The sequence below is a fragment of the Phasianus colchicus genome, chromosome 6 (genome assembly GCF_987193195.1).
Source record: "Phasianus colchicus chromosome 6, bPhaCol1.hap1.1, whole genome shotgun sequence".
Lineage (NCBI taxonomy): Eukaryota > Metazoa > Chordata > Aves > Galliformes > Phasianidae > Phasianus > Phasianus colchicus.
In genome coordinates this window covers 10,191,814-10,215,848 of record NC_143441.1, presented here as the reverse complement: position 1 = coordinate 10,215,848, position 24,035 = coordinate 10,191,814, and the positions used below count along the sequence as shown (strand labels likewise).

The window sequence follows — 24,035 nt, the reverse complement described above, 5'->3', positions numbered from 1 at the left end:
GTTGTGCAACTCAATAGGCAACTGAGTCCCAGAAGAACTTTGCTGCATAAGCACTGTAATAATTTTATCCACAGTCTGCAAGGTCTGTATCCAATCCAGATGGTGATAGTCATTGTGTAAAGTGGAAAGTAGCGTTGCTTGGTTTGATTGTGTCACATTCATTTCTTGCTGTTTCATTTCAGTAAATTTATTTTTTTGAATGTGGATCTGGACTAATGCATTAGTGATTCAGGATTGCTCATTTTACCTTCCTTCTTAGCAGGGGATAATTGCATTTTTGTATATTAAAAAAAAAGAAAAAAAAAAGGCTATTTTAAGGTTGTCCTTCCTTTCCTATAAATACAGGAATGGTTTCCAGTCTGTTCCATTTTAGGCCACTTGATTTAGTCTGAAGGTGATGCTTGGAGGATGAACAACTAATTGATTGTGAGTTTACTTGGCAGTTTGACTAGAAAAGCAAGGTACTGATCTGCAAGCTATTTCTTTGTGCAGGTTTCTCAGTTACGGCATGAGCTTTCCATGAAAGATGAGCTGCTCCAGTTCTATACCAGTGCTGCTGAAGAAAGTGAGCCAGAGTCCATCTGTTCCACCCCGTAAGTTATCAATCTGCAACACCAAACCTTTGTCTGGTACTAAGCAGGGGTAGTTCAGACAGTTTTCATAGCTTTGGTAGTGCAATGATCCCTGTATAGGCTGGACCTATAAATGGAATTCTGACCTTGGTGCATGACACCAGCTGGAAAGATTTGTATTGGACTAGCTGGCTGTACTGGTGCAAACAAGTCGGGAGGGGAAAGTAGATAAGAAGGCTGCTGATACAGCACTGTGTCTTTCACAGGAACTGTATCACTATGGATATGAGGCCAACACTGATTCATTCCGCCTACAGTACCCTGCTGCTCCACATCCCTTTTGCACATTGTTCTAGAACGTTCCACATCTGTGACCTTTGTGCTTGAGGAACGTGAGGCCACAGTGAAAAATGCCATGTTGTTTTCAATAGCAGAAGGAAGAAATTGAGCATGGCTTATACTGCGTGTTCCAGGCAATTAGCTGGCTGAACAACATTGCAGGCTTTGAGGGGCTGTCTGGCCTTCCTTGTAAAGTTGTTGCTGCATTTTGGTGAAATGTGCAGCATTAATTGTGGAGTTATTAAATTGCTATGGTAAAGTTGTTTTTATTTTCTCATAGTTTTGGTGTATTTCATGTGGCTCTGGCCGTTTGAGACCTCTGTTCAGCCTATTTTCTTGTGAGGTTGGCCATGATGCTGGTAAAAATGAGTTAAAACTTGCTGTTCTTTTTTCTTTTTTTTTTTTAAATCAAGGCTGAAGAGGAATGAATCTTCCTCCTCTGTCCAGAATTACTTTCACTTGGATTCTCTTCAGAAGAAACTCAAGGACCTTGAAGAAGAGAATGTCGTGCTTAGATCTGAGGTGAAACTGCACACTTTGTGTTTCACTTAATACAGTCATTCATATAAATGCTGGAACGCGGGTGGTGAGAAGTGTGTATTAAAATGTTTGGAAGCATCTCATTAGGAGTATGCAATTCCATAAATGACAAACATTTCCTTGTAGTTTTTTAATTACTACCCTCTATTCTTCCTAAATGAAGGACTGACTGACACATAGGAGCTCCATGAAGCTACATACCTAGCATACTCTGCTGGTAAGGAAACTGCTAGGGCGTACAGCATAGGTGTTTCACCTTTTGTCTTGCCTGGGCCGCCCTGAGTGAAGAGGCATTATCTAGGACCCTGTCTAGGAAAGTTGCTCTCAAAGTAGTGCCTCCAAACTATTTCCATGGAAGCTACAACCAGCACAAAGAGCACAGTAATACTATTTTATAGAAAATTCTTGGCTACAGAAGACTTTTTTCACTATAGTCACCACTGTTAGCTATGCATTTTCACCAGTGATGAACGAGAGCCTGCATGCTGCACTTGTAACAGTCTGCAGCAGCAGAGGTGACCCACAGGTGAAATACACCACCCACTGCCTCACTGTGCTTGCATCCACTGTTCAGTCTCCAAAATATTCAGCAAGTGTCAATGAATGTCAGTGGGTGCATTTTTTTTCTGCATGGAGGAATTAATTTTCATACATTTGCTTCAGACACACTTTCATGTCAGGCACCATTTCTTCAGACTGCCCCTCTTGCTGCCATCTGTCACATGGCAGCAACATGTAATGGGGTATTGGTAGAAAGGTTCACCTTTTACTGCAGTACCACCAACGTGCACCTCTGGATGTTCGTGGGCCAATGTCATAAAACAGGAGCAGCCCTCATAAAATAAATACTACACTTATTGTATATAAGTAACAATGTTTATTTTAGTTTTTAATGTTCTTTATTAAAACATATAAAAGAAGAGCAACAAAAACATATAACTAGTGGGGTATTTGTTTTTGTGAAATTAACTCTCAAGTATAGCACTGTGGTTTGAAATCTGACTTAAAGAACTGACCCAATAGCCATGGATGACTTTAGCTGTCGATCTGAAGTTTTCAGACTGACTTGGTCTCTCTGTTAAAAAAAAGTTGTGTTTGTCAAAGTATAAATTGCTAGGCAAAATTTGCATTAAATATCTTCAATTGTTTTTCAAATCAGGCAGTTAGTATTTTAAGATTGTGACTTTCTTGCTTTTTAAGTGTGATAGAATTGATATCCCTATTTATCAGAAATAACACTTCCTAATTCAATATCTAATCACGAATTTAATCTTAATTTTTTAATACAACCTTTAAACTTTGGGAGCATATTACCATTTTGCAAACATGTAGCAAAGTATAACAGATGAAATACTTTTGGGCTAAGAATGAATGCATGAAAACATAGTATATTTACTGTTTTCTACTGCAAATGCAGGGCCCATTGGAAATAGGTAGGTGTCACACCTTTGAATAAGTCACCACATATTGGAGAGTGCTGCATTGAGATGTCACACAAGGAAGATGAGCAGTAGATACAGTAAAAGTAGGCTTAGGATTGAGGGGAACACTGCTTCAGGATGCAGTAGGAGAGCCCTGTTATAGAGTAACTTCCCTTATAGAGAAATACAGTCTGTGCCAGTGAGGCACAGTGTACAGCCAAATCCAAAGCCTCTGCACAGTGCCTTCTGTGTGTCTATGCATTGGGTATACATTACAGGCTCATCAAGGTGGTGCCAGACAGAGCCAGCTGGTTGGAGGGGAAAAGGCAAATCAAGAAAGGAGGCAACTCTAAGGTTTTATGTGGAATATACAGCTACAGTGATAGGAATTTTCGAGTATGGTCTGATGGTTTTCTTTTTAATTTCAAGTATTTAAATTGTGCATTTCATTAGATACCTGCCCTTGTTATGGTGACCAGGTAAAAGCTTTGCATTGTGTGGCTTTTGTATGCTTAGGCCTTTTTATTTTTTCAATGTAAAGTACACAGGTGACATCTTGTGGAGATGAGGGGATACTGGTGCAACTTTATGCAGTAGCATTTCTGCCAGGAATGTTCACCTGGCCCCTTTATCCAGAACATAAAAGAGAGCAGGCAATTACTGTCATTTTTTTCACAGTCTTCTTGGAGGAGTGATTAGGAAAGCTTGTCTTTCTGAAGCAGATGGAAATGCAGCAGCATGCTGGTAGAGAACAAACATGCTAATGTGGCATATTTCTTGAATAGGCCTGTCAACTGAAGACTGAAACAATTACTTATGAAGAAAAAGAACAACAGCTTGTCAATGACTGCGTAAAAGAGCTAAGTATGTCTTTTTTTTTTTTTTTTTAAGATCTTATTTGGTTTAAAAAAAGGAAAAAAAAAACCCCACAACCGCATCAGATCAGTCAGTCATTTATTCCTGCAACACTTATTGTCATTACATAAATGGTTGTGGGAAGAAAATTTCAGCTGACTTATTACAGCCAGAATTTTTTGCTGTAAATAAATTGTTTCTCGGGTGCAAAACAGTTTTGCATAGAAAATGTTACTGCTGGGGGAAGGACAGTTTCCTATGCAACGTGAGCACTTTGTGTCTTTCTGGTTTTGTGTCCTACCATTTTTTCCAAAAATGTTACTGCATTCTGGGGAAGGATTCTGCTGAGTCAAGTGACGTTCTGAAAGAACATCTTTCTTCTTACTTTTCTGCCTTTGGAGATTGTAATAGTGATTGTAATCACTTATCTTAAAGGGGATGCAAACATACAGATTGCCAATATCTCCGAGGAGTTAGCAAAGAAAACTGAAGATGCTGCCCGGCAGCAGGAAGAAATCACCCATCTGCTCTCACAGATTGTCGATCTGCAGAAAAAGGCAAAAGCTGTAAGGAATCCAGTTACAGGATCAATGCTGTGATTTGCTACTGTTGTTTATTGGAAGATAAGTTAAAAATGCTAGAGCCTAAAGGGGATTTTGAACCTCCTTATCTGGATGTCATTGTTTGATATTTAGTATATATCATTCTTGACTAGAAAGCATATGAATGTTAAAAATGCATATGTTAAATACCAAATACATTTATTTTCAGTATTAAATAAAATTTTGCACTGAACTTCAGTAAAACAAGAGTATCAATACAAGTATCTCAATGAGCAGGTAGTCATTAGTATTGAGGTCTTGAGGGATTCATTTTGCAGAGTATAGGCTTATGCTGGGTACACTTGTGTTAACATTTTGTAATGTTAGTTTTTTAACTAAAAGGTATGGGCTAATATTGCTGCAAAGGGAGTCTTTAAAAAGTTAGAATTTTCCTATTTACTTGCAGTATATGATATAAACATTAGAAATACTGAGATGTTTTGACCTACAATAATGTTTCTTGATATATTTTATAGTGTGCAGTTGAAAATGAAGAACTTGTTCAGCATTTGGGAGCAGCTAAAGATGCCCAGAGACAGCTCACAGCAGAGGCAAGTACACTGCTTAGTAATAATTTAGCAGCAGGGCAGTGAGTGTTTCCTTTAACATGGAAATTTTAATGTAAGCTGGATCAGAATGTTTCATTTATATATGCATATGAATGAAGTAATTTTTCTGTTCTCAGAAGAGATCAGAACTTTTTCTTCCTGTTCTTTCCAGCTTACATTTTGAAAAATGGAGGCCTGTGGGCTGTTTAAGAACCGCTTTGGAGGGTACCTTTTCTAGGCTGGTAAACCAGGCTTATCCTGAACAGTGAGATGGCATGGAAGAGCTCATTTGTAGTGTATTTGTTCAGTGAGTAAACCAAAGACAGCCTGGAATTGCAGTCTGTAGGTACTGCACTTACATGTGCAGGATAGACAAAACAGAATGAAAAAAGCCTTGATCCCCTTATGTTGTGTCTGATACTTGGACTACCTTGTGTCAAAGATAGGATTGCTCAGTGAAGCCTTTCCCACTGGTAGTCCTCTTGCATTTGTGGTCCTCCACAAAGATTGAGCTTATGCTTTTTCACTGGAGTCTCTGCTTCTAAGCCAAGCAGCTTAATTTAATGAAACTTGTAGGACTGCAGTATTTCAGGCTTCTGCCTCTTTGCCCAACTTTGTTGAAGTAGCTGGTGAACTGCATCTGCACCCAGAGTGATTACATATGGTGTGTTTTCTGAGAAGGTTAAGCTATAAATATGGCAGGGTGCTAGGCTGTTGGAAGTTATATAAATATATATGTAATCTTGGTTTAAAAATTATTTGGTCTTCTGGGACACTGTGCAATATTTTGTTCTTTTTTCATGCTGTTTGTCACTGTGGTCATCATGATGATAGTCAGGCAATAAGAACTGCTGCAGATGATTGGACTAAACACACGTTTAGTTCCATATTTTCTCTTTGACAGTGACTTCATCTAGATAGAAAGGATAGGAATTAGAGCCACAAATTCCTTCTCCCTTGTTAATCATCAGCCTAAAACTTTACATATTCCCTTTCTGTTACTAATCAATGTAATTCATGTTTTGTAGTGGTAGTAATTTCACCCTTTGGAGTTATTTTCCTTTATAATGGGATATTCTTGAACCATTATTCTTAGTATTGTTACAATATTTTATGGTCTTTTCACGACTATAGTGCGGATCACAAGGTCTTAGACTGTTTTCCCTATGTTGTAGTTGCGTGAGCTGGAAGACAAGTATGCAGAGTGCATGGAAATGCTTCATGAGGCTCAAGAAGAGCTGAAAAACCTTAGGAACAAGACTATGCCAAATGCTGTTTCACGTCGGTACCACTCCCTCGGCCTCTTCCCTATGGTAAGCAGATACAAGGAAAAACAAATTCAGAGAACAACCAAATAAATGTGAATGTTTACATTCGAATTATAGCCCCAAGGATGAGATGCAGACAGGAGCATGGGTGAAATATGTACATGTAGCGTTACAGGATACTTGAGTGCTTGATTCTGCATGCTTTTCACTGTGGTATTATATGAAACCTTAGGCTGGCTGGGCTATAAATCATGGGTAGTATTAATAGATTAATAGATTGTTTAACAGTACACATCTGGTTTTCAGTAGGAGCTTCCTGGTTTTCTTATATATCCTTGGAGATGCAGCTTCTTGATAACATAACTGATGGCTCATGGATGTGGTATCCTTCTCATCACTTATGCTGTACCCTCTAGTTCTTCAGTAATTGTATATGCTACATAGACATTCTTGTTTTAGTGGTACTGAAAATTCATTAAAGGAATAGTTGTTGTTAATGTGTATTATGACAATGTCAGTTATGGAGGTCTCACTGGTTTTATCAACATTATTTAATTAATCACATTTGATTATAACATTGTACGTTTAAAGTGAGGAGAATATGCAGTACCCTTAACCAAATGAGAGAGTGGATAAAAACATCTATGAATGTTCAATGCCTGGTTTTATTTGCCTGTGTATCTCTAAAACAGTTTCATTACTTCTTAAGGCATTGGTACCAATGAAATTTCTTTTGAGTTTCATTAATGTAATTAAACAACCGAATCTAGTCTGTCTTCCTTGTCTTTAGCCATGCCTCATCTTAACTGCTGAGAAAGAGCACAAATAGGTTGGTTTATGCTCACAAGAAGAAAAATGCCTTGCTTTTTCACTGTCCCTTCTGAGGTAGAACATAGGCCAGTTTAAAGTGCAGACCTTTAATATTGTAGGATGTGTCTGCAAAAATACAGTTGAAAGCTGAGAAAAGTGTACTTGTGCTCAGATATATTTGTGTGTTTTGTATAAAGATGGTTTTCAAATGCTGATTCAGGGTACCTGGCATTTAGACCCTGTACTTCAGTACGTTTAGTCAGTAATGCATACTGACCAGCGGTGGAGAACTGATAACCTTTAACCCTACGGAGGAAATATATTAATATTTCATTCCAAGAACTCTTTTTTGTGGGTCAGTGGGTAATGCTGTAAGAGGAAAGAATATTTTCTGGTGGTTTTAAACAAAAAGAAATATAGTAAAACATTTTATGTGAAAGGAAGATGTCATTGTAAAGGAGTTTACTCTTAAAAGCTGGATGGCATGGAGTCTGTTGTTGCCTGTACTGTTTTTTCAGAGTTTTTGTCAGATTTTATCATGTCTCCTCAGATGGTGAGCACTGTAGTAGTATGAAGATAAGCTGTAACTTGTCACCTATTTGAGTATATTCATTAGTCTTCTAGCTTTCCAGTCTATTTTCATTTTTAAACCTATTTTTTCTTCTGGAATGACAATTTACTATTTGTTAGGTATTTTACAGAACTAATCAATTGTTTTCTGCAGTGACAACCTGTTAATACTAAGATATTTATTTTACTTTTGTACTTGTCTTTACCAGGATTCTTTGGCAGCAGAGATAGAAGGGTCAATGAGGAAGGAGCTGCATCTAGATGAACCTGACTCTCCTGACTTGGCGTACGACTGAAAAGAACTGGTTTCTAATTGACTGTTTATATCAGGAGCTAATTAGTTTTTGTTAAGAAAGGAAAAGACAGGATATGGAGCTGGAGGTTTAGAACTAAATATTTCTGGAAAAGCTTCAGTGACAGAGGGAGAGAAAAACAAATTATTGGGATGGTTATTTATTTTTTTTGTTAAGCTACCATAAGAAAACCTCCAAATAGAGGATTTTCCTTGCCTCATGAAATGTTTGTATTCATTCTTGAGTGCTGAAAATATTGTTCTGAGAAAAAGATGGGTTTTCTTGTGTGTTACTGCACCAGATTTTGTCATTTAATGTTCAGGGGATGAGTTCAGTTCCTTAAGTTCTCTTTTCAGGTGTTACAGCAGAAGTTACAAAGTAATTATTGATCTAATCCAATTTCTAGAGAGAGAACATCAATGTAGACAGGGATTTGGAGTGGCTGCGTACTTATAGTTTGATGCCAATCGCACCTGTGTAAATTAGTTAGCTCACATTTTGCTAATGCTCTCTTGAATTAATCAAGAGTGGTTTGAAACAAGTTAAGTACTTACTAAGGTCCAAAAGCTAAAGTTAGCTACAGGTTGGCAGAAAAGGCTTTATTGACATAAGTTGAATGTGTACTCCAACAGGTTTATCTCACCTCATTGAACAAAGCACGGACTGGTTAATTTGAAACAATTTAATCCTAATTAAGGGGATTTTACAAAGAAAGGACTAGCCACTTCCAAGAAATCTTCCAAGTGTATTTACAAACAGTCTGACATATACTTAATCTTTTCAGAGAAAGAGTCAAGAACTGTAAATGAAGCTTTGACAGGGAAATGTTGGTTAGAAAAGTATAAGGTGGAAAAGATGTGTGTGTGCTCAAACTCAATAAGATTCTTTTGTCCTTCCAGAGTAATCTAACTTCAGAATAGTTTCTTTAGGAATTCTTTTATATTGCTGTGGATTCACCAAAGGACAACACCTCTGTTAGGTTTAATAGCTTTTGTGGATTTCATTTATTTGCTCAGCAGCGAATGCTCTGTGGGACATTTTATTGGTAGATGCTCTTAGCTTCATCCTCTTGCAGGCAAACAGCTATAGACTTGGAACCTGCACATGAAGGATGCACCTGTTGAGCACTCATGGACTGGAGAGGAATTTGAATGACATTGAATAGCAAAAGGCATGATGTCACTGTTATACCACTGCAGTGTTACCTCTAAGCTGAAAGAGATGGGCTGTTCTGTTGTTCAGCCATTGTTGTAATGTAAAACAAAGCAGTAGTACTTCTGCACCAGGATATAGAGAAAATTCATTTTGTCTGCTGAAGTGTCATCTGATTTTTATCTTGATGCAGATAACAGTTTGTGACATCAGGTCAATGGTGATAAAGAAAAAATTCTATAAGTAGGTCAAAAGTTATATTTTCAGCCTTGGCAGCATCTAATCTCTTGCTGTGTTGTATTTCTGATTTTTTTTTAATGTTACTTAAGGAGATGGGAAATTCCTTACAGAATGGAAAGATGCAAGACTTGTTTGTCATAGAATAAATCCAGATTCCCTTTAGAAATAATTATCCAGCTCATAGTTAAGAATTAAATAGGTGTTAGTTTTGGTTTTTAAAAACTTATTTCCACACAGTGACTTTAGGGTTTTTTAGGTAACATACTAAAAATGCTCTTTCACTTAATTTGTGCTAATATTTGAGGGTATCCATACACATAATTCTCTAGTAATCTGCCTAAAATATTCTAGCGTGATGTAAGTGTTTTGTTGATGGATTGAATGTAATGGCCAGACTTTAATGAAAATGGGCCCCTACATGTACTCTTTTACAGATACTATAAAGGAAAAATAGTGGAGCTGTGGAAGGGTCATTAACAAATTGTTACCTGCTGATCTGGTTGTTTTTAAGATATTAATTGATGCTTTACTTTCTGTGTATGTTTTACCAGTCATCAGAAGCGGGTCTTTGAGACAGTGAGAAATGTTAACCAAGTTGTCAAGCAAAGATCTATGACTCCATCACCAATGAATATCCCAGGCTCCAACCAGTCTTCTGCGATGAACTCGCTCATTTCCAGCTGTGTCAGCACTCCACGTTCCAGTTTCTACGGGGGAGACATCTCTAACATTGTGATAGACAACAAGACCAACAGCATCATCCTAGAGACAGACTCTGAGAATGGGTCAGTATTGTAGCACTTTGCTTTGCGGGATTGTTTTGTTTTGCTTTGTCTTTTCTTAATTCTCTTCTTAATTCTGACATAGAGGCAAGGAGTTTCTATTTTCCTCTTTTCATCTAATGTTGTGCAACTGTCTTCAAATGTTACTTTTTATGCTTTTAGTTCTTCAACACTCACGCTTTCTGAAAGCACTGTGTATCAGTTTCTGCAGTTTGCACCTCTTTGGAGATGCATCATCACTAGATGATGTTTATGAATAGAATATGTGGTTTTACATGGATCAATACTTATATTTACTTACTTTTTCACAGTCATACATAAACGCTATAGAATTCTGACCTAAGATGCAGCTGAATCCAACTTTGGATCTTAAAGTGGTGAACGTATTGGAGAATGTTGGAACTTACTATGAAAACTTATGCAGTAAACCAGTTAGTGAAGTTAGGATTTTACTTTCCAGCTGCTTGTCTCTTCCCTCAGTGTAGCTCCAGCTTATGCTTCATATACGTCATAGAAAAAACTACTTAATGTCTCAAAACAAGCAATGAATGTTTATCATCATAGTATGTGTGTGTGACTTACTGGTTTATTCTTGCAGCGTTGTCCATAAAAGACTTGGCCTTCTCACTTGAGTTGATATGATCATAAGAGAGAGACTAGTAAACATCTCTCAGTTCTTAGAAAGAGGAAGTTCTTAGTTAAAGCGCAGCTTTTCCAGCCAGGAACTAGGATTCAAAATGGTTTTGATGTTAAAAGAGAGAAAATACTGGTGTTTGTCTTAGAGCAGCTCGCTTGAAGTGTGGTGAGTTGTTTCTAAGCATAGTAATGTGAAGTTCGAATGTTTCAAAACTATCACTTGAAAATTTTAAGTTTCTCAAAAAATCTTTTTCCCACCCCTACCTTTTTCTTTTTTTTCTTGTCCCGTTGTGCTTTAGAAATGAAGACAGAATGAAGAAGCCTGGAACTCCAGGGACACCAGGCTCCAGTGACCTAGAGACCGCCCTTCGCAGGCTGTCCCTTAGGCGGGAGAATTACCTCTCGGAGCGGAAGTTCTTTGAAGAAGAGCAGGAAAGGAAGTTGCGGGAACTGGCAGAAAAGGGTGAACTCCGTAGTGGTTCCGTTACTCCCACAGAAAGCATCATGTCTCTGGGAACTCACTCCAGATTTTCAGAATTCACTGGATATTCGGGAATGTCTATCAGCAGTCGCTCCTACCTACCAGAAAAGCTTCAGATTGTGAAACCACTAGAAGGTGATAACAAAGGGCCTCGGCCTTTATCTGTTCTTCTAAGTGACTCTTTGTGGTCTCTTATCCATTATCAGAAAGCAGGAAATCTTTGCAATACATATTCTTTTTACTTTAGGGACAGTAATCCACGCTGTTGGTTTGAAATCTTCTAGCTGCTGCATTTTTCTACAAGCCTTAAAAGTGTTAGGAAACAAATCCAGCCAAGGGAAGAAAATATTACAGGCCATACATGCGTAAGCAGTCCACCCTTACACGTGAGCTAAATCTCAGTGTTGCTGTTTCATACTTAGAAAAGGAAGGTGTTTGTGTATCTGAAAATGAGTAACAGTGTGTTAGTTCATCCACTCTCATTTCTGTAGATATCTGCAAAGACCTTTGCTTTAAATAGACAGGTTGGTTTAATAGGGCTACTTTTGTGATTAAAATTGACCTCTGCACTTTTATTGATTGAGTGGCCACACGAGTCTCTATGGCTTTGGTTTCACATGTGAAATAGGGTTTTTTTAGCCAAATTTTCTCTACGTATTGTTGTCAGGACTAGAGCTTAATTTCAGAGCAAAGTGCAGTTCTGTAGTCTGCCTACCAAAGTTGGTGGTACGCAAGAGTAGCATAGTCAGACTGGCTTTTTTCAGAACTCTCAGGTTGTTGCTGGCAGTGAAAATTGAGTAAATTCCTCCAGATTTTAAACAAAAGCCTATAGCACTGCAGAAATGACAGTAGTTATGCAATGTAGCTTTGGTTTCTTTCTGTTTTGGTCCTTCCCTCCCTCAGACAGAACTTCTCTGTTACATTATGTTGTCTGTGTCATTTGTTCATCTTTTTAGAATTTTTTTTTTTGTCTATAAAAAGCCTTTAGCATAACACTTACTCAGAAGCTAAAACCAACCCTTTTTGTGTCCTGAAGAAAGTATGTGCTGTATCTGCCTTTTCAAATGAAACTATAGCCATAACCACGAGTCCATGCTGTTTAGCAGATTGTAGTAGTTTGTTTACATGATTATTTTTCAGTGGTCATAAAAAGCATGTTACATCATGAGGAAGGGGATGATCCAGCTTCATTTAAGTTACTGTTTCTGCTACTGCTGTAATAGATTTCTGTCACCATCCCATTATATCTGCTTTTTTTCTTCCAATAAACTCTTTAATTCCTTATCATCTTTCTATCTGACTGTTTTGTTGGATTTTGTTTACATTATTTTGCGTATTATTCCCACTGGGTAATTTTTTTCCTAAAAATTATCTGCTGAAGTACTTCCAGCATTTGGTTTTACATCTCATTTATGGTATGTTTGTGTCTGCCTGTTTCATAGGTTTACTGTTTGTTGTCTTTTATTAAACATGTTTATTATTTTGTTCCTCACTTCAGCACAGTTTCTTTCCCGTGTATTTTTCATGAAGTTTAATTCTGGTTTTTTGGTTGTTTCTTTTTTTTTTTAACTTCATGCTGATGTGGCAAAAGAGTACCAGCAAACTGCTACCAGTAGTTGTGTTTTTTTGTTTTGTTTCCCTAAGGATATTCATGCCCTAAAATGGGGTAAGAAAAGGTTGGTTCTGTATTATTCAGGTTAGTGCTTTCTACTCCTTTAAAGCAGTCAAGTCCAACAGTAAAATAGTGTGACAGAGGCCCTAAGGAATGAATTATTTTTCCTTTGCATCTTTTAAGAACAGGATAGAATGTCTGCTCAAATTGACTTGCTTTCGTTACGCTCTGGTGAGGTTGTTTTTTGGTTTTTGGTTTCTTTTTTAACTAAACAGCTGTATTCATAGCTTCTTGTACCTTTGGTGTCACTCCCTGTGTACTATAAGAAAACTAATATAACAGGAAACTGTCCAGTGGGAGTCTGGGATTGAATATAGGACAAGGACTCCTCCCTTCATTTGGCTTCTTTTATATTTCTTTGTTAGTTTACAAATGAATGTTCACAGCTATTAATTGCTTTTTTTATTTGTGTTAATTTTCTCTGTGGAAAAGTGAAAGCTCACTTACACACATAGTATGAGATTGAGGTTAAAGTAATAGAGGTGCATAGAAATGCTGATGTCCTCCTTTCCAAAAGAAATTGATAACATGTAGCATCACAAGAAGTGTTAAAACTCAAAATACAGTTATTCTGCTGAATATATTTCCTCGGGAAAGATATAAAATATTATTAACTTGGTACATTTATTCTGCAGAGTTTCTCTGAGTATTGGTTTTGGTGATACATGAAGTGAAAAAGGTTACATCTTCAGAAGCTTGTTGGTAGAAGTTCATTGGCAACAGGATTTTATACTTACATGCAGTACAGAAAGAAATGCTGATTTCTGGCATATTTCTTAAAGGGCAGTGTGTGAAGGAAAGAACTTGACCTTTGTGACAATTCAGAAATAAAAACAAATTATAGGGATTTTTTTTTTTTTTTTTACTGTTATTTATTCTGGCATAGTAAAGATCTCTGTCTCTCAAGCCTTAAGGTATCAATCAGTCTCAATCCTCCCTTGTCTCTCAAAACTTGCTAAACATAAACTGGACCATAATCCAGAGTAGCCCAGCAGATCCAATTATTCTGTGCTGTGGAATCTTTTCACGTTGAACTAAAAATTACAGGTTTTAAAAAGTGACATAGACATCATTACAACACTACGCACTGAGCTCAGCTATTGCAAGGGAAGACATTTTCTCAGTTTATTTCCTATTTATAGTGAGCTTCCAATAATGAAATCTGCTTATTGAGAACTTATTTTCAGTCGATGGGATTTTCCTTCCAGATGCAAAATAATGTTTGTAAGAGCCATTCCTCCCCTAGTTATTTAAGTGTGTTAGATTTTTACACATACCACACAACAAATTGAACATTCGTAGTCTTTTAATGGTGGCGAGACGTTTGTATGTCAGTTTATTGAATTGAGTCACTGTTCTGTTTTGGGGAGAGAGGGCAGGAGCAACACAACAAAAACCGCTCTGATTTGAGCTGACAGAGATGAAAATGAAGATGCTTTGTTAATAAGACCTAAAGCTACACATTACACAGTTGTGACTGATAGGCACACATGGAAAAATGTTGGCTCTTACAAGTGATGTTTAGTTGGTGTTTGAGGAATCAACCAAGACCTGCCCTGATTTCAGTGGGCACACCTTGGTATATACCAGTTTAATCTGACGTGTTGTTATTTGTGACTCATTGTCTCATGTTGAACACTGTGTGTTGAATGCTTTTCTTTGGAAAATGCACTCAAAACATTTTTTCTGCCAAGGATGAAGCTGCAGGTATGGTAGCATTTAGTTACGTAGTAGCTGACTGTGTGTAGTGTAGAGGCCCTGATAGGCTCCATATGAGTATTTGGACTGGATGTATAGCCCAGAACTCTTATTTGCTTACACATGCTTGGAGTTGATGTGGCTTTCTAACACATTAGAATGCTGACCTTGCTATGTCCTTCTGTCAGCAACCACTAGTCAATACTAGCATGTTTCTAGCACCTTTCTTAGTGTGAGCTTAATGCGGGACTATGTGGTTTATGTTCTTTAAGCCTTTAGTTCAACTCTTAAATATAATATTTTCTACTCCTGCTTAATTTAAGGAGATGAGAATAATGGTGGGGAGGAGATGTGCATGTGCACAAGTACACCACGTTCTGCCACCAGGCTTTGCCTAAGTGCTGATGTGATCAGTTTATTTCCTACTGATCTGGAAATGCTGAAGCAGCTTTGCCTTGTAGCATGTCTTCCTAGAAGTATTGAGACTGGTTCTTGGAAGCTCCAAACTATTAGTGAGTCTGAGGTTTGGACTTCTGGATAAACCAAGTGAGATTTTTGGCCTTTGTGATTCTGGATTGATTACTGATTTATTTGTGGTTGTCTTTTTGTTCCTTTTCAAGGTTCTGCCACTTTGCACCACTGGCAGCAGCTGGCTCAGCCTCACTTGGGTGGGATCCTGGACCCGAGGCCCGGGGTTGTCACTAAGGGCTTCAGAACCCTGGACCTCGACGTGGATGAAGTGTACTGCCTTAATGACTATGAGGAAGATGAGACAGGTGACATTTCTTACAAGGGCCTAACTACCTCGACGCCAGTTCAGCACACAGAGACCTCAGGTGAGAGGTCACAAGCACAAGTGACTGTTTCAGACAACAAGAATAACCCCCGCCAATCTCAGGCTTTCACAGAGGAGATGCAGGAGTCCGCGGCTGACGATGATGAGGGGTCTGGTGAGGGAAACTCATTAAGTCCAGTAAAACTGACATCTTTACAGGATTTTGATTACTGGGCCATTCTCACATCTCTCCAGAACAGCATCCATAATATCGCTTTGTGTGTAGCATCTGCACGGTAATGTGTGCGGTGGTTAGAACATAACCATTCTAACATTGGCTCAAAAATCCTTTCTTAAATAATCTTTCAGTTTGATACTTTTTTTCAGTAACAGAATCCGTGGTCAATATTTTACTTTATTCTGATAAGAGAAGGCTGCTAAAAGAAAATGATTTATTCACAAACCTCTGTGTGGCACGTGTGGGACTTGTATGTGTACTGAGTGCACACTCACTTCAGTGTGTATTATGTATAGACAATATGCATTTTGTATGCTTACAGTGTAGATATTTTCCCAACTTCTCATAAGGGGTGATTCCATATTTTAGATTTTGCATTTGGGGAGGGAAAAAAAAAGATGAAATGATGACAAAAGGTGCATCTGAGTTGCCCTTGCTGAAACAAATGGAAGTGCCTTAAAATCAAGCAAGGAAATTCTGCAAGTTTAATTCCTTTACCTCAGATACAGGTATCTGGTTTTAGATTTTCTTTGGGATAAAACTTAAATTGAGATAAATAACTAAGAGGATGTTTTGGTGCCAGAAATAATGTTTTCCTCACTTCCTGCCCATCACACTATTCTTAACTTCTATCCTTCATATTTATACCATATAAATTTGAAATGATCAGAACAACATGGATTATTAGATGCTCTGAATGGACGTTTTCAGTCCATTATTGTATGAAGTTAGAAGTTCCCAGAGTACAGATCTGTTTTGAGTTTGCATGATTTCTTTCTCTTGGTTTGGTCATAATAAGCTAAATAGGATTGCTCGTTCTTTAAGATTTCCCACTGGTATGAACTGTATTTAGTCCTGAAATAGAAAACTACCAGAACTTCCTTCAGACTTGTTTTTACGTACCTACTTTAAATAAGGATGCTTCCTTCACCCTCTTTTTTTTTCTAGATTAAATCATAACTTATCATTTGACTGATCTTTGAAAGATCACATGATTTCTCAGGGCTAGACAGCAATATTCTGGGTTTTTTGGTTTTTTTTTGTTTTTTTTTTTTAAGGGTAGAGTATCAATTGCTCTCATTAATGGGGCAGTTCAATGTTGTCAACCACTGAACATAAGCTACTTTCAGTCAGTTGTAATAAGGCTAAACCTCACCCAAACCCTCCAACTTCCCTTTCTGTTTGCAAAAATTGGCTTTGTTCTATGACATTCTTTAGGAATAACAGTGTTTTTAATTTTTTATATTAATATGGATATAAATAGTGCCTCCACAGATGTATACAGTTTTGTCCAGGTGTTCACCTGTTGAAGAGTCTAAATAATAACAGCAGGAAAAGCACAAGATCTAGGAAACATGGACTGAAATAATAAAAGACCAAAATAATTGAACTTCTTTTTAGTCTATAGAAGAAAATATTCAAGGAAAGATATGATTTATTTTAAAATGTGTTGCTACAGGGAGGAAGGGAACAAGCAGTTTTTCATGTACTGAAGATAAAATAACAGTGTGAAAGTCTGTCTGAGTTACACTTCGGGCAAAGAATCTTCCAATTACAAAAGCAGTCAACACAGGAACGTGTCAAAGGTTGTGAAACTTTATTGTCATGGTCTCTATGTAGAGAAGCATATAGATAACAGCTTTTTATTCTTTTAAGAACAGATGAGAAAAACATCTGTGTTTAAGGATTTGGAAAAGCTGTTTGTTTGGAGTACAGATACGAATTTAGGCCTGTGTTATGTTTACAAATTGGCAGAGAAAGAGTTGTATTCATCTCCATTTCCTTTCTTACAGTTTCAATGCCAGTCACTGTAGAACAGGCTATTCCCTAATGACTGCTGATTTTTCCTGGAAAACTTTAGTTATCTCAGACAAGGCTTTTAGGCATATTCCCTACGTTATAATTTCTGAATGAAATCTTTGAAGTTATGCTTGTAATCTTATTTGGATTGTTTGCTGAGTAATTTTGATACTTTACGGAAGTTGGTCAAAATGATGAACTTTTGTCTAGGACAAACAGATTGAGTGAAAACTTACTTCCTGTTCTTTTTCCTTCATCCAAATTGCCTGGCTGCTTAGGATGTTGGAGTATCCATAAGCTACCACATTATCTATTTCATTGTTCAGAGGAAGTAAGGATACTGCTGTGTCTGCGTTTTGTTGAAGCCACTTGTCGGGTGGTATACAAGATACACTGGATGTTTTGAGAGTAGGCACTTATTAATGTGGCAGTGCTTTTCTGAATCTGCTACCTGTCCACTGAAGAACAATTTATGGAAGCAGAAAGATATATTCCTAGCTTGTGATTTGGTTTTGTATTTTAATATTGAGCAGCCACTCTCTTGAAAAGCCTCCTCAGCATTCTTTGTGCCTATCCTATCTATCTATTCTATCTAACTATCCTAGGTTTCTTGTTAAGAATTGCAGTGCAGGCAAGGGTCTGTATGGACGTATGTGTGCTACCCCAGAAGGCTGTCAGAGCCACTGCTTGCCTGGTTCCAGGAGCTGTTCTAGGCTGTGGTGTACAGAATGTGTAGAGAATGTGGAAGTAAAATAAAACAAAAAGGGAATGAGATAAATTTCTTGGATACAGTGCTTGATTGCTTATGATGCAAGATAGATCCGTTGTGGAAAAATCACATTTGAGTGATTCATGGATGGCAGAAAGAAATCTCTACAGATGCTATTGGAAGACCACAGAACATGTCACTCCAGAGCTACAGCTCTTCTAACCTAGAAACAAAATATCTTTGGAAATAAACTGCCTATCAGGACCATTTGTAGCAGTTGTAAATTGTCTTAGCCTGTTGGGTGGTCAGCTGCTCTGCTTCTGTGTATGCTGTGAAGGTTATATCTTACCCTTTTGTCTTCTCTGGTAGAGTACTGTGAGATCCTGTTCCTCCTGTCTTGTTGTTAGTGTGTAGGGAGCTGCTCTGGGTGAATTGGAGATGAAAACAAAGTCCAGTGTCCAGAGAGAAGAAATTCCTGGTAGTACCAAAGATGTCTTGTAGCCAAAGTAAACATATTCAGAACAGAATATCACTTGCCCCTTGTGCAGTGATAGTCAGAAATCACTGTGACTAAATAAGAAAAGTTATGAAAGTTACAATCCCTATTTTGTTTTTTGTCCCACTGTTGAGAAATGTAGTATTAATTGAGATGTCAAGTAACTTCCTTACCACCATATACAGATTGTATCCTAATGATGGCACTGAATATTTCAGAAGAAATTAATATGCGTGCAATTTCTGATCTGTATTCAGTCTGTTGGGGCTACATATTTTGTGTGGGCTCAGTAACTTGACAGAGGATTGATTATAAATTCCTGAATTGCAGTTTTAGCTAATACCCAGAAGTAGTTTGAAATTTTTATGCCACTCGAATGGAGACTCTTCAGCATTTTTGGAATGGTAAAGAAGTTACAGGACAAGGCTATGGTAATGCCTTCTAGGAGGGAGCACAAATTTTTTTTATTAACCTCAGCATGTTTTTTATTCTTTGAAACTGCAGTGTATTTTAAAACTGTATGAAGTCTGTTTGTTGTTTGTTAGTTTGTTGTTTTAATTTGCTGCCTTTCAGGTACCTTTTTCCCTTCAACAAAAAAGAAAAACCAACAAAGCAAAACAAGCCATTCAAGCACTTAACATTCTTCAAGTTGAACTATTGTGAATTTCCCTATTTTAGAGTTAAAAGGACTACTTAATGAAAGTTTGGCATGTATGTAATTGAGTGTTAATCTTGGGTGCACAAACTGATCTTCCAGTACTTGAGTTTGCTAGGTGCACTGATGGGTTGCTTTGCTTTCAACAGAGTGTGTGTACATAACATTACAGGATCAGCCTCCTGTACTTCATTTTTAGACATAAATAATGATGTGGAGATCTTTTCAAACAGATGCCTAAAAATCACAAAAACACATCATGAATGTCTTACATTTGAGTTGTTTTAAGCAGGGTTACTATATATGCTTATAGTAAGAGGTTATCATTGTGTAGAAAAATAAATTTTGTTACTCTTAGAACTAAGATATGGATGCATATTTAAATATATATATTTTTTCAAATAGCATGAGTATGTCACAGAGATTTTTTTTCTTAATCAGCATTTGCTGTCTGTGCTGTTAAAATGCTAGAATTTCAGTTTGGGGATGAAGTCATCATGTTGAAGCCATATTAAATACTTCAGAAGTCTTTTTATATCTGTACTCCATGGTTATGTGAGGAGACCTGAGCCAAAAGAAAGCTAAGGAAATCCTGTCAGAAGGATGTCTGCCTTTGTTGAGGTTTCAGTCTCTTTCTCTCTTTCCAAAGGGAGAAAAAATAGAAAGTTTGAAAAGTTCAGGAAGAAAGTTGTTTAAGGAACACGACAGGAGTAACGTTCCTGATATAGACATATGTATTCTCAGAGATTTAGAGTAGACAGGCTTATTCCCAAAGACAGTGTTTACCAAAGTATGTTGTTCTCAGGAAGCACCTAAACCACTTTATGACAGCACTGTGTGCACATTGTAGAGCTGTTAGTTTACCACCTAACTCTGTTTTGTTTCAGTAGTTAACCCCTATATCAGATTCAGCATATCCTATATTCTCTCTGTCCTGTCAGCCAGGAGGTCTTGGTGCAGGTGGCACTGGGCATTCACCTTCAGTTGCCTGCAGGAAAGAACTCTTCAGAACTTACAGAGCATATGGAGCTGCTATCTTGTCCTGTGAATCCAGTTAGATATTGACACAGCTGCCCTGGAAGCTGTGGTGCTGCATCCCTGGAGGCACTCAAGGCCAGGTTGGATGGGGCCCTGCCCATGGCAGGGGATTGGAACTTGGTGGGCTTTAAGGTCCCTTCCAAACCAAGCCATTCTGTGATTTATGACCTAGTTTTAGGAAAACTCAGCTGTGAATGAATTTATTGGCATAGACTGGTAAAAGCAAAGTCTGTACCTTTATCTCAAATGGTAACACTTTGAGGAAGGAGGTGCCCACCTAACAGTTCTGAAGGTTTCCTGACCAGATGATTGTGTCCAAAATGTGTCTTGGTTTTTTTCTTTGCACTGAGCAGATGGCCCATAAACCCTGAGTGTACACAGAGTGGATCTGAACCAGCCCTGAGGTACAGAAAAATCAACTTTGTGTTTTAAGTAGGGAAGGTTCTATTTTACCAGAAGATGGAGCTCTCTGCAGACAGGTTCTGGATTAGCATCTGGGTTTGTTTTCTTTTTTTTAGGTCTTTGAGATGTCTTTATTGCAGTGTTTGTGCTTACAGGAGAGTCTCTGTGAGCTGTAATGTTTTGCATTTTTTCCCAAATGCCTAAGAATTTATAGAATAAAGATTAAAAAGGTAAAGCATATTTAATTACTGCAAGCCAAAACACAATACAGTTGCAATCTAGGGGTTAGTTACATTCTTAATTCAGGGGAGAAGTGTGTGTGCTATTTAGTTTGGGAGTATTCCTAATGGACAAACATGATTTTCTGTAAATTTTGTTAAACAATTATGTACAATTTGTTTTTCATGCAGATATGGAACTTGTGAATTGTCTACTTATTGGAAGGGGACGGTATAAATAAAACAGATCTGTTTTCAGCCACAGTCACGTGAAACAGATTTTCCTAGGATCAAACTTACGTAAAGCAGATGGAGGAAGAGTTATTCAGATACAGTCTCTTTTAGCCATTGGTATTACAGATGTTTACTGGCAATGCTAGCTTTGTACATTGAAAAAAAACAGTTTATTCTTAAACCCCTACTGCTGTTTTCTTTATCACTCAATGTTACAATTTTTGTTGTGTATGTGAAAATAGAATTATAAAATTACATATGACTTATTCAAAACTTTATACCAATTCAGAGTATGGCCGTTCTTATGAAAAATTACTGGGTTAGGAATGAATCGTTTTGTTTCTATTTTATGAACTTTGTTCATTTACAGCAACAGGTTCTCACTCTCTTTGTATTGTGTCCAAAGGATGGAAAATGCAACAGCAATATGATTCATCCCATTGTTGACTGATGGAGGATGAAGCTGGTACAGAACTTTCTTAGTGGTATTTGCGGATGGAATACATCCTTGGAAATTGATTTTCATTGATTGTTTTGATTTGCTTTCTCTTACTAGGGTCAAGTGATTTCTCTACTTTTAGCAGCCTTCTCCTATCTCTGACTCATTAATAACAATGAGTCTTGCTTTTGCTAATGCAGCTGCATATCTTCAGTGTGCCTGTTTCCAATCTGAGGGGATACCCAATGGATATTATGAATGAGGACGATTCACTTACTGTATTACAGCTGTGTGCTTCTTTGGGTTGAGCTTGCAATCTAAACTGGCATTGCTTTATTTTGTTCTCTATTCATCATCCAGGGATAACTTTGTTTCTACTTGATTTATGTCACAGTCCTTCGTTTCCTCTAAATAACCAATTTTCTTTCATGTCTAGTTATTTGAGCTCTTTCTCCAGACTTTCTTTTAACTCTCTACAATATGGAGAGAATCATGATTGCTAGGCTGTGCTCCCTTGTAATAACTTTATAGTGCTCACACTAATCTCTAAAGCAACTGGATTCCTGAAGCGTCATAATTACCATCTCTGGAGGTGAAGTAGAGCTTGTTGTTATGTTATGCTGTGCTAACATTTGAGTGTATTAACCTGACACTCCAGTGGGGTTTTTTATTTGAAATATCCTTCTTTAGTGTACAGCAGTCATTCTGGTACTTATTATAAGTTAGCTTGAGTCACACGTTGTCATATGCTTAGCCACTTCTGCTTCCACTGTTCACACTCCCCGTGCTCTGCCCTTCACACACTGCTTATGTGTTCCTCAAGGACTACCAAAGTGTGCACATTATTTTGAGCTGTATACTTTGTACATAGAAAAGGGAACACAGCCACAACTTAGACTTGCCTTGCTTCTGCTAAGCATCTCTGGGAGTTCAGGATGGTGTCTGATCTAGTTGGTCTGTCTTGTCTGTCCTTTGCAATGTGTTGGATATTTGTGTACCGTGGTATTAAAATGTGGCTTCCTTGGGTGAATGGCTCAAGAGGATTGGGTAGAAACAAGAGGGAGGGAACTGCACACAGTTTCTATTGCGCATGTCTTTTGACCACTGCTAAGTTTGGACATTAAGAGAACCTATGCAATCATGATATCTTTGATGTAATATTTAACTCTGGGTGTTCTTCAATCAGCTTTTCAGATGCATGGCTCTTAAATTTTCTAGCAATGACCATGGCTGCATTATACAGCAGATTAATGCATCCACGGAAGTATCTCTACTAAGAAGAAGGCAATTGGCCAAAGTCCATCAGCTTTTAAACTGTGAGCTTCTTTCCCCAGTTAATGATACATTAACAGAGGGAAATCTTTACAGCTACAGTTATGGGGAAAGTGCTTTACTACACTGTTTAAAAACTGCTGTATTGTGCAGCTGAGGACATGCATTCTTAAAGAACCTAAGCACATGCACAGGGGAAATGTCACAGATGCACAGTAGTGGATCCAAAAAATTACCACTTTCATTACCATGAATGTGAGAAGAGAGAAACAGTGCTGTGTGTCCATCCCCTCACTGCCCCAACTTTTTGATCTGTTCCTGTAGCACTAGCAAGCTGGATCCATTACTGAAAAGTGATGGGGATACCTCTTTGTGGATCAATCTCAATGCAGAAGTGCATGAGCATTCAGCAAATAGTGCTCCTTAGCTGCCAGTACTAGAGAATGTTTGTTGTTATTTCCTGCCAGTGAAAGTTGCTGGTTTAGATAAGGGCTAGCATTTCAAGTGTTGTCTTGTCTAAATCTGTTTTCAGCAAGACTTGTCTGCAATGGTGTTGATCATGGGGAAGCTTCAGAAGAACATTTTAGCACTAGCCTTGGAGTCTTAGATATGTTTAGAGAAAAGTGTGTTATAACACCATAGCACTTGTATATTTCACTTCTCTTGCATTGATCCTGTCTGAGGTACCTCATCACTTTTTGCATCTGTCTTATCAGTACACAGAAGTTTTGTTGGTTTTTTTTGTTGTTGTTGTTTTTTTTTTTTCCTGTGTAAAATGCAAAGAATTTGCTTTTTTTTTTAATTTAGTACCTCATCCTGGGAAGTGCATGTCACAAACCAACTCCACCTTCACCTTCACCACCTGCCGCATTCTGCACCCTTCTGATGAGCTCACACGAGTCACACCAAGGTAAGGGTTTCCCATGATGGCAAAGCCTTCAGCTGTGTCAGAGTTTCCCTGTGAGGAAATACAAAGTAATGGCATGAGCAAAATCATTAGCCACACTGGTGAATTACAACGCACCTCTGAAATTGTTCCTCCTCTTTTCAGTTGCCTCAAGCTGATTTTATTTGAGAGGCACTTGTAATGTTTTAGACAGCCAGTCAAAACAGCTTAAATTTTATTATCTGCAGTTAAAAAAAATTGCAGGTTCAGAAATAATCTAAGTTTGTTTCCAGTATCCAAAGCTAACTATCCCAAACTAGCCACAGATGCTAGTGGCATTGACCCAAGTCTGCATCTTCTATCTTGTCTAAAACAAATAAAAAATGAAGGAGAT

The 24,035-nt window shown here is 37.8% G+C and overlaps 1 protein-coding gene across 7 annotated transcripts in view; it reads left to right on the top strand.

Annotated features, from left to right (window-relative positions):
• The window catches only part of TRAK1 (trafficking kinesin protein 1), a 129,639-nt gene that overhangs the window by 98,343 nt on the left and 7,261 nt on the right, over positions 1 to 24,035 (top strand). For 4 of the 7 annotated variants that reach the window (XM_031590368.2, XM_031590375.2, XM_090142408.1 and 1 more), the window contains 11 exons: positions 493 to 593; positions 1,325 to 1,433; positions 3,658 to 3,736; positions 4,163 to 4,293; positions 4,806 to 4,880; positions 6,053 to 6,190; positions 7,735 to 7,811; positions 9,762 to 9,995; positions 10,928 to 11,244; positions 15,100 to 15,429; positions 23,563 to 23,665. In XM_031590368.2, the coding sequence (XP_031446228.1) occupies positions 493 to 593; positions 1,325 to 1,433; positions 3,658 to 3,736; positions 4,163 to 4,293; positions 4,806 to 4,880; positions 6,053 to 6,190; positions 7,735 to 7,811; positions 9,762 to 9,995; positions 10,928 to 11,244; positions 15,100 to 15,429; positions 23,563 to 23,665 (1,694 nt within the window). The remainder of the gene's footprint in view (positions 1 to 492; positions 594 to 1,324; positions 1,434 to 3,657; positions 3,737 to 4,162; positions 4,294 to 4,805; positions 4,881 to 6,052; positions 6,191 to 7,734; positions 7,812 to 9,761; positions 9,996 to 10,927; positions 11,245 to 15,099; positions 15,430 to 23,562; positions 23,666 to 24,035) is intronic. The other 3 variants (XM_031590370.2, XM_031590369.2, XM_031590371.2) reach the window with 1 other exon arrangement.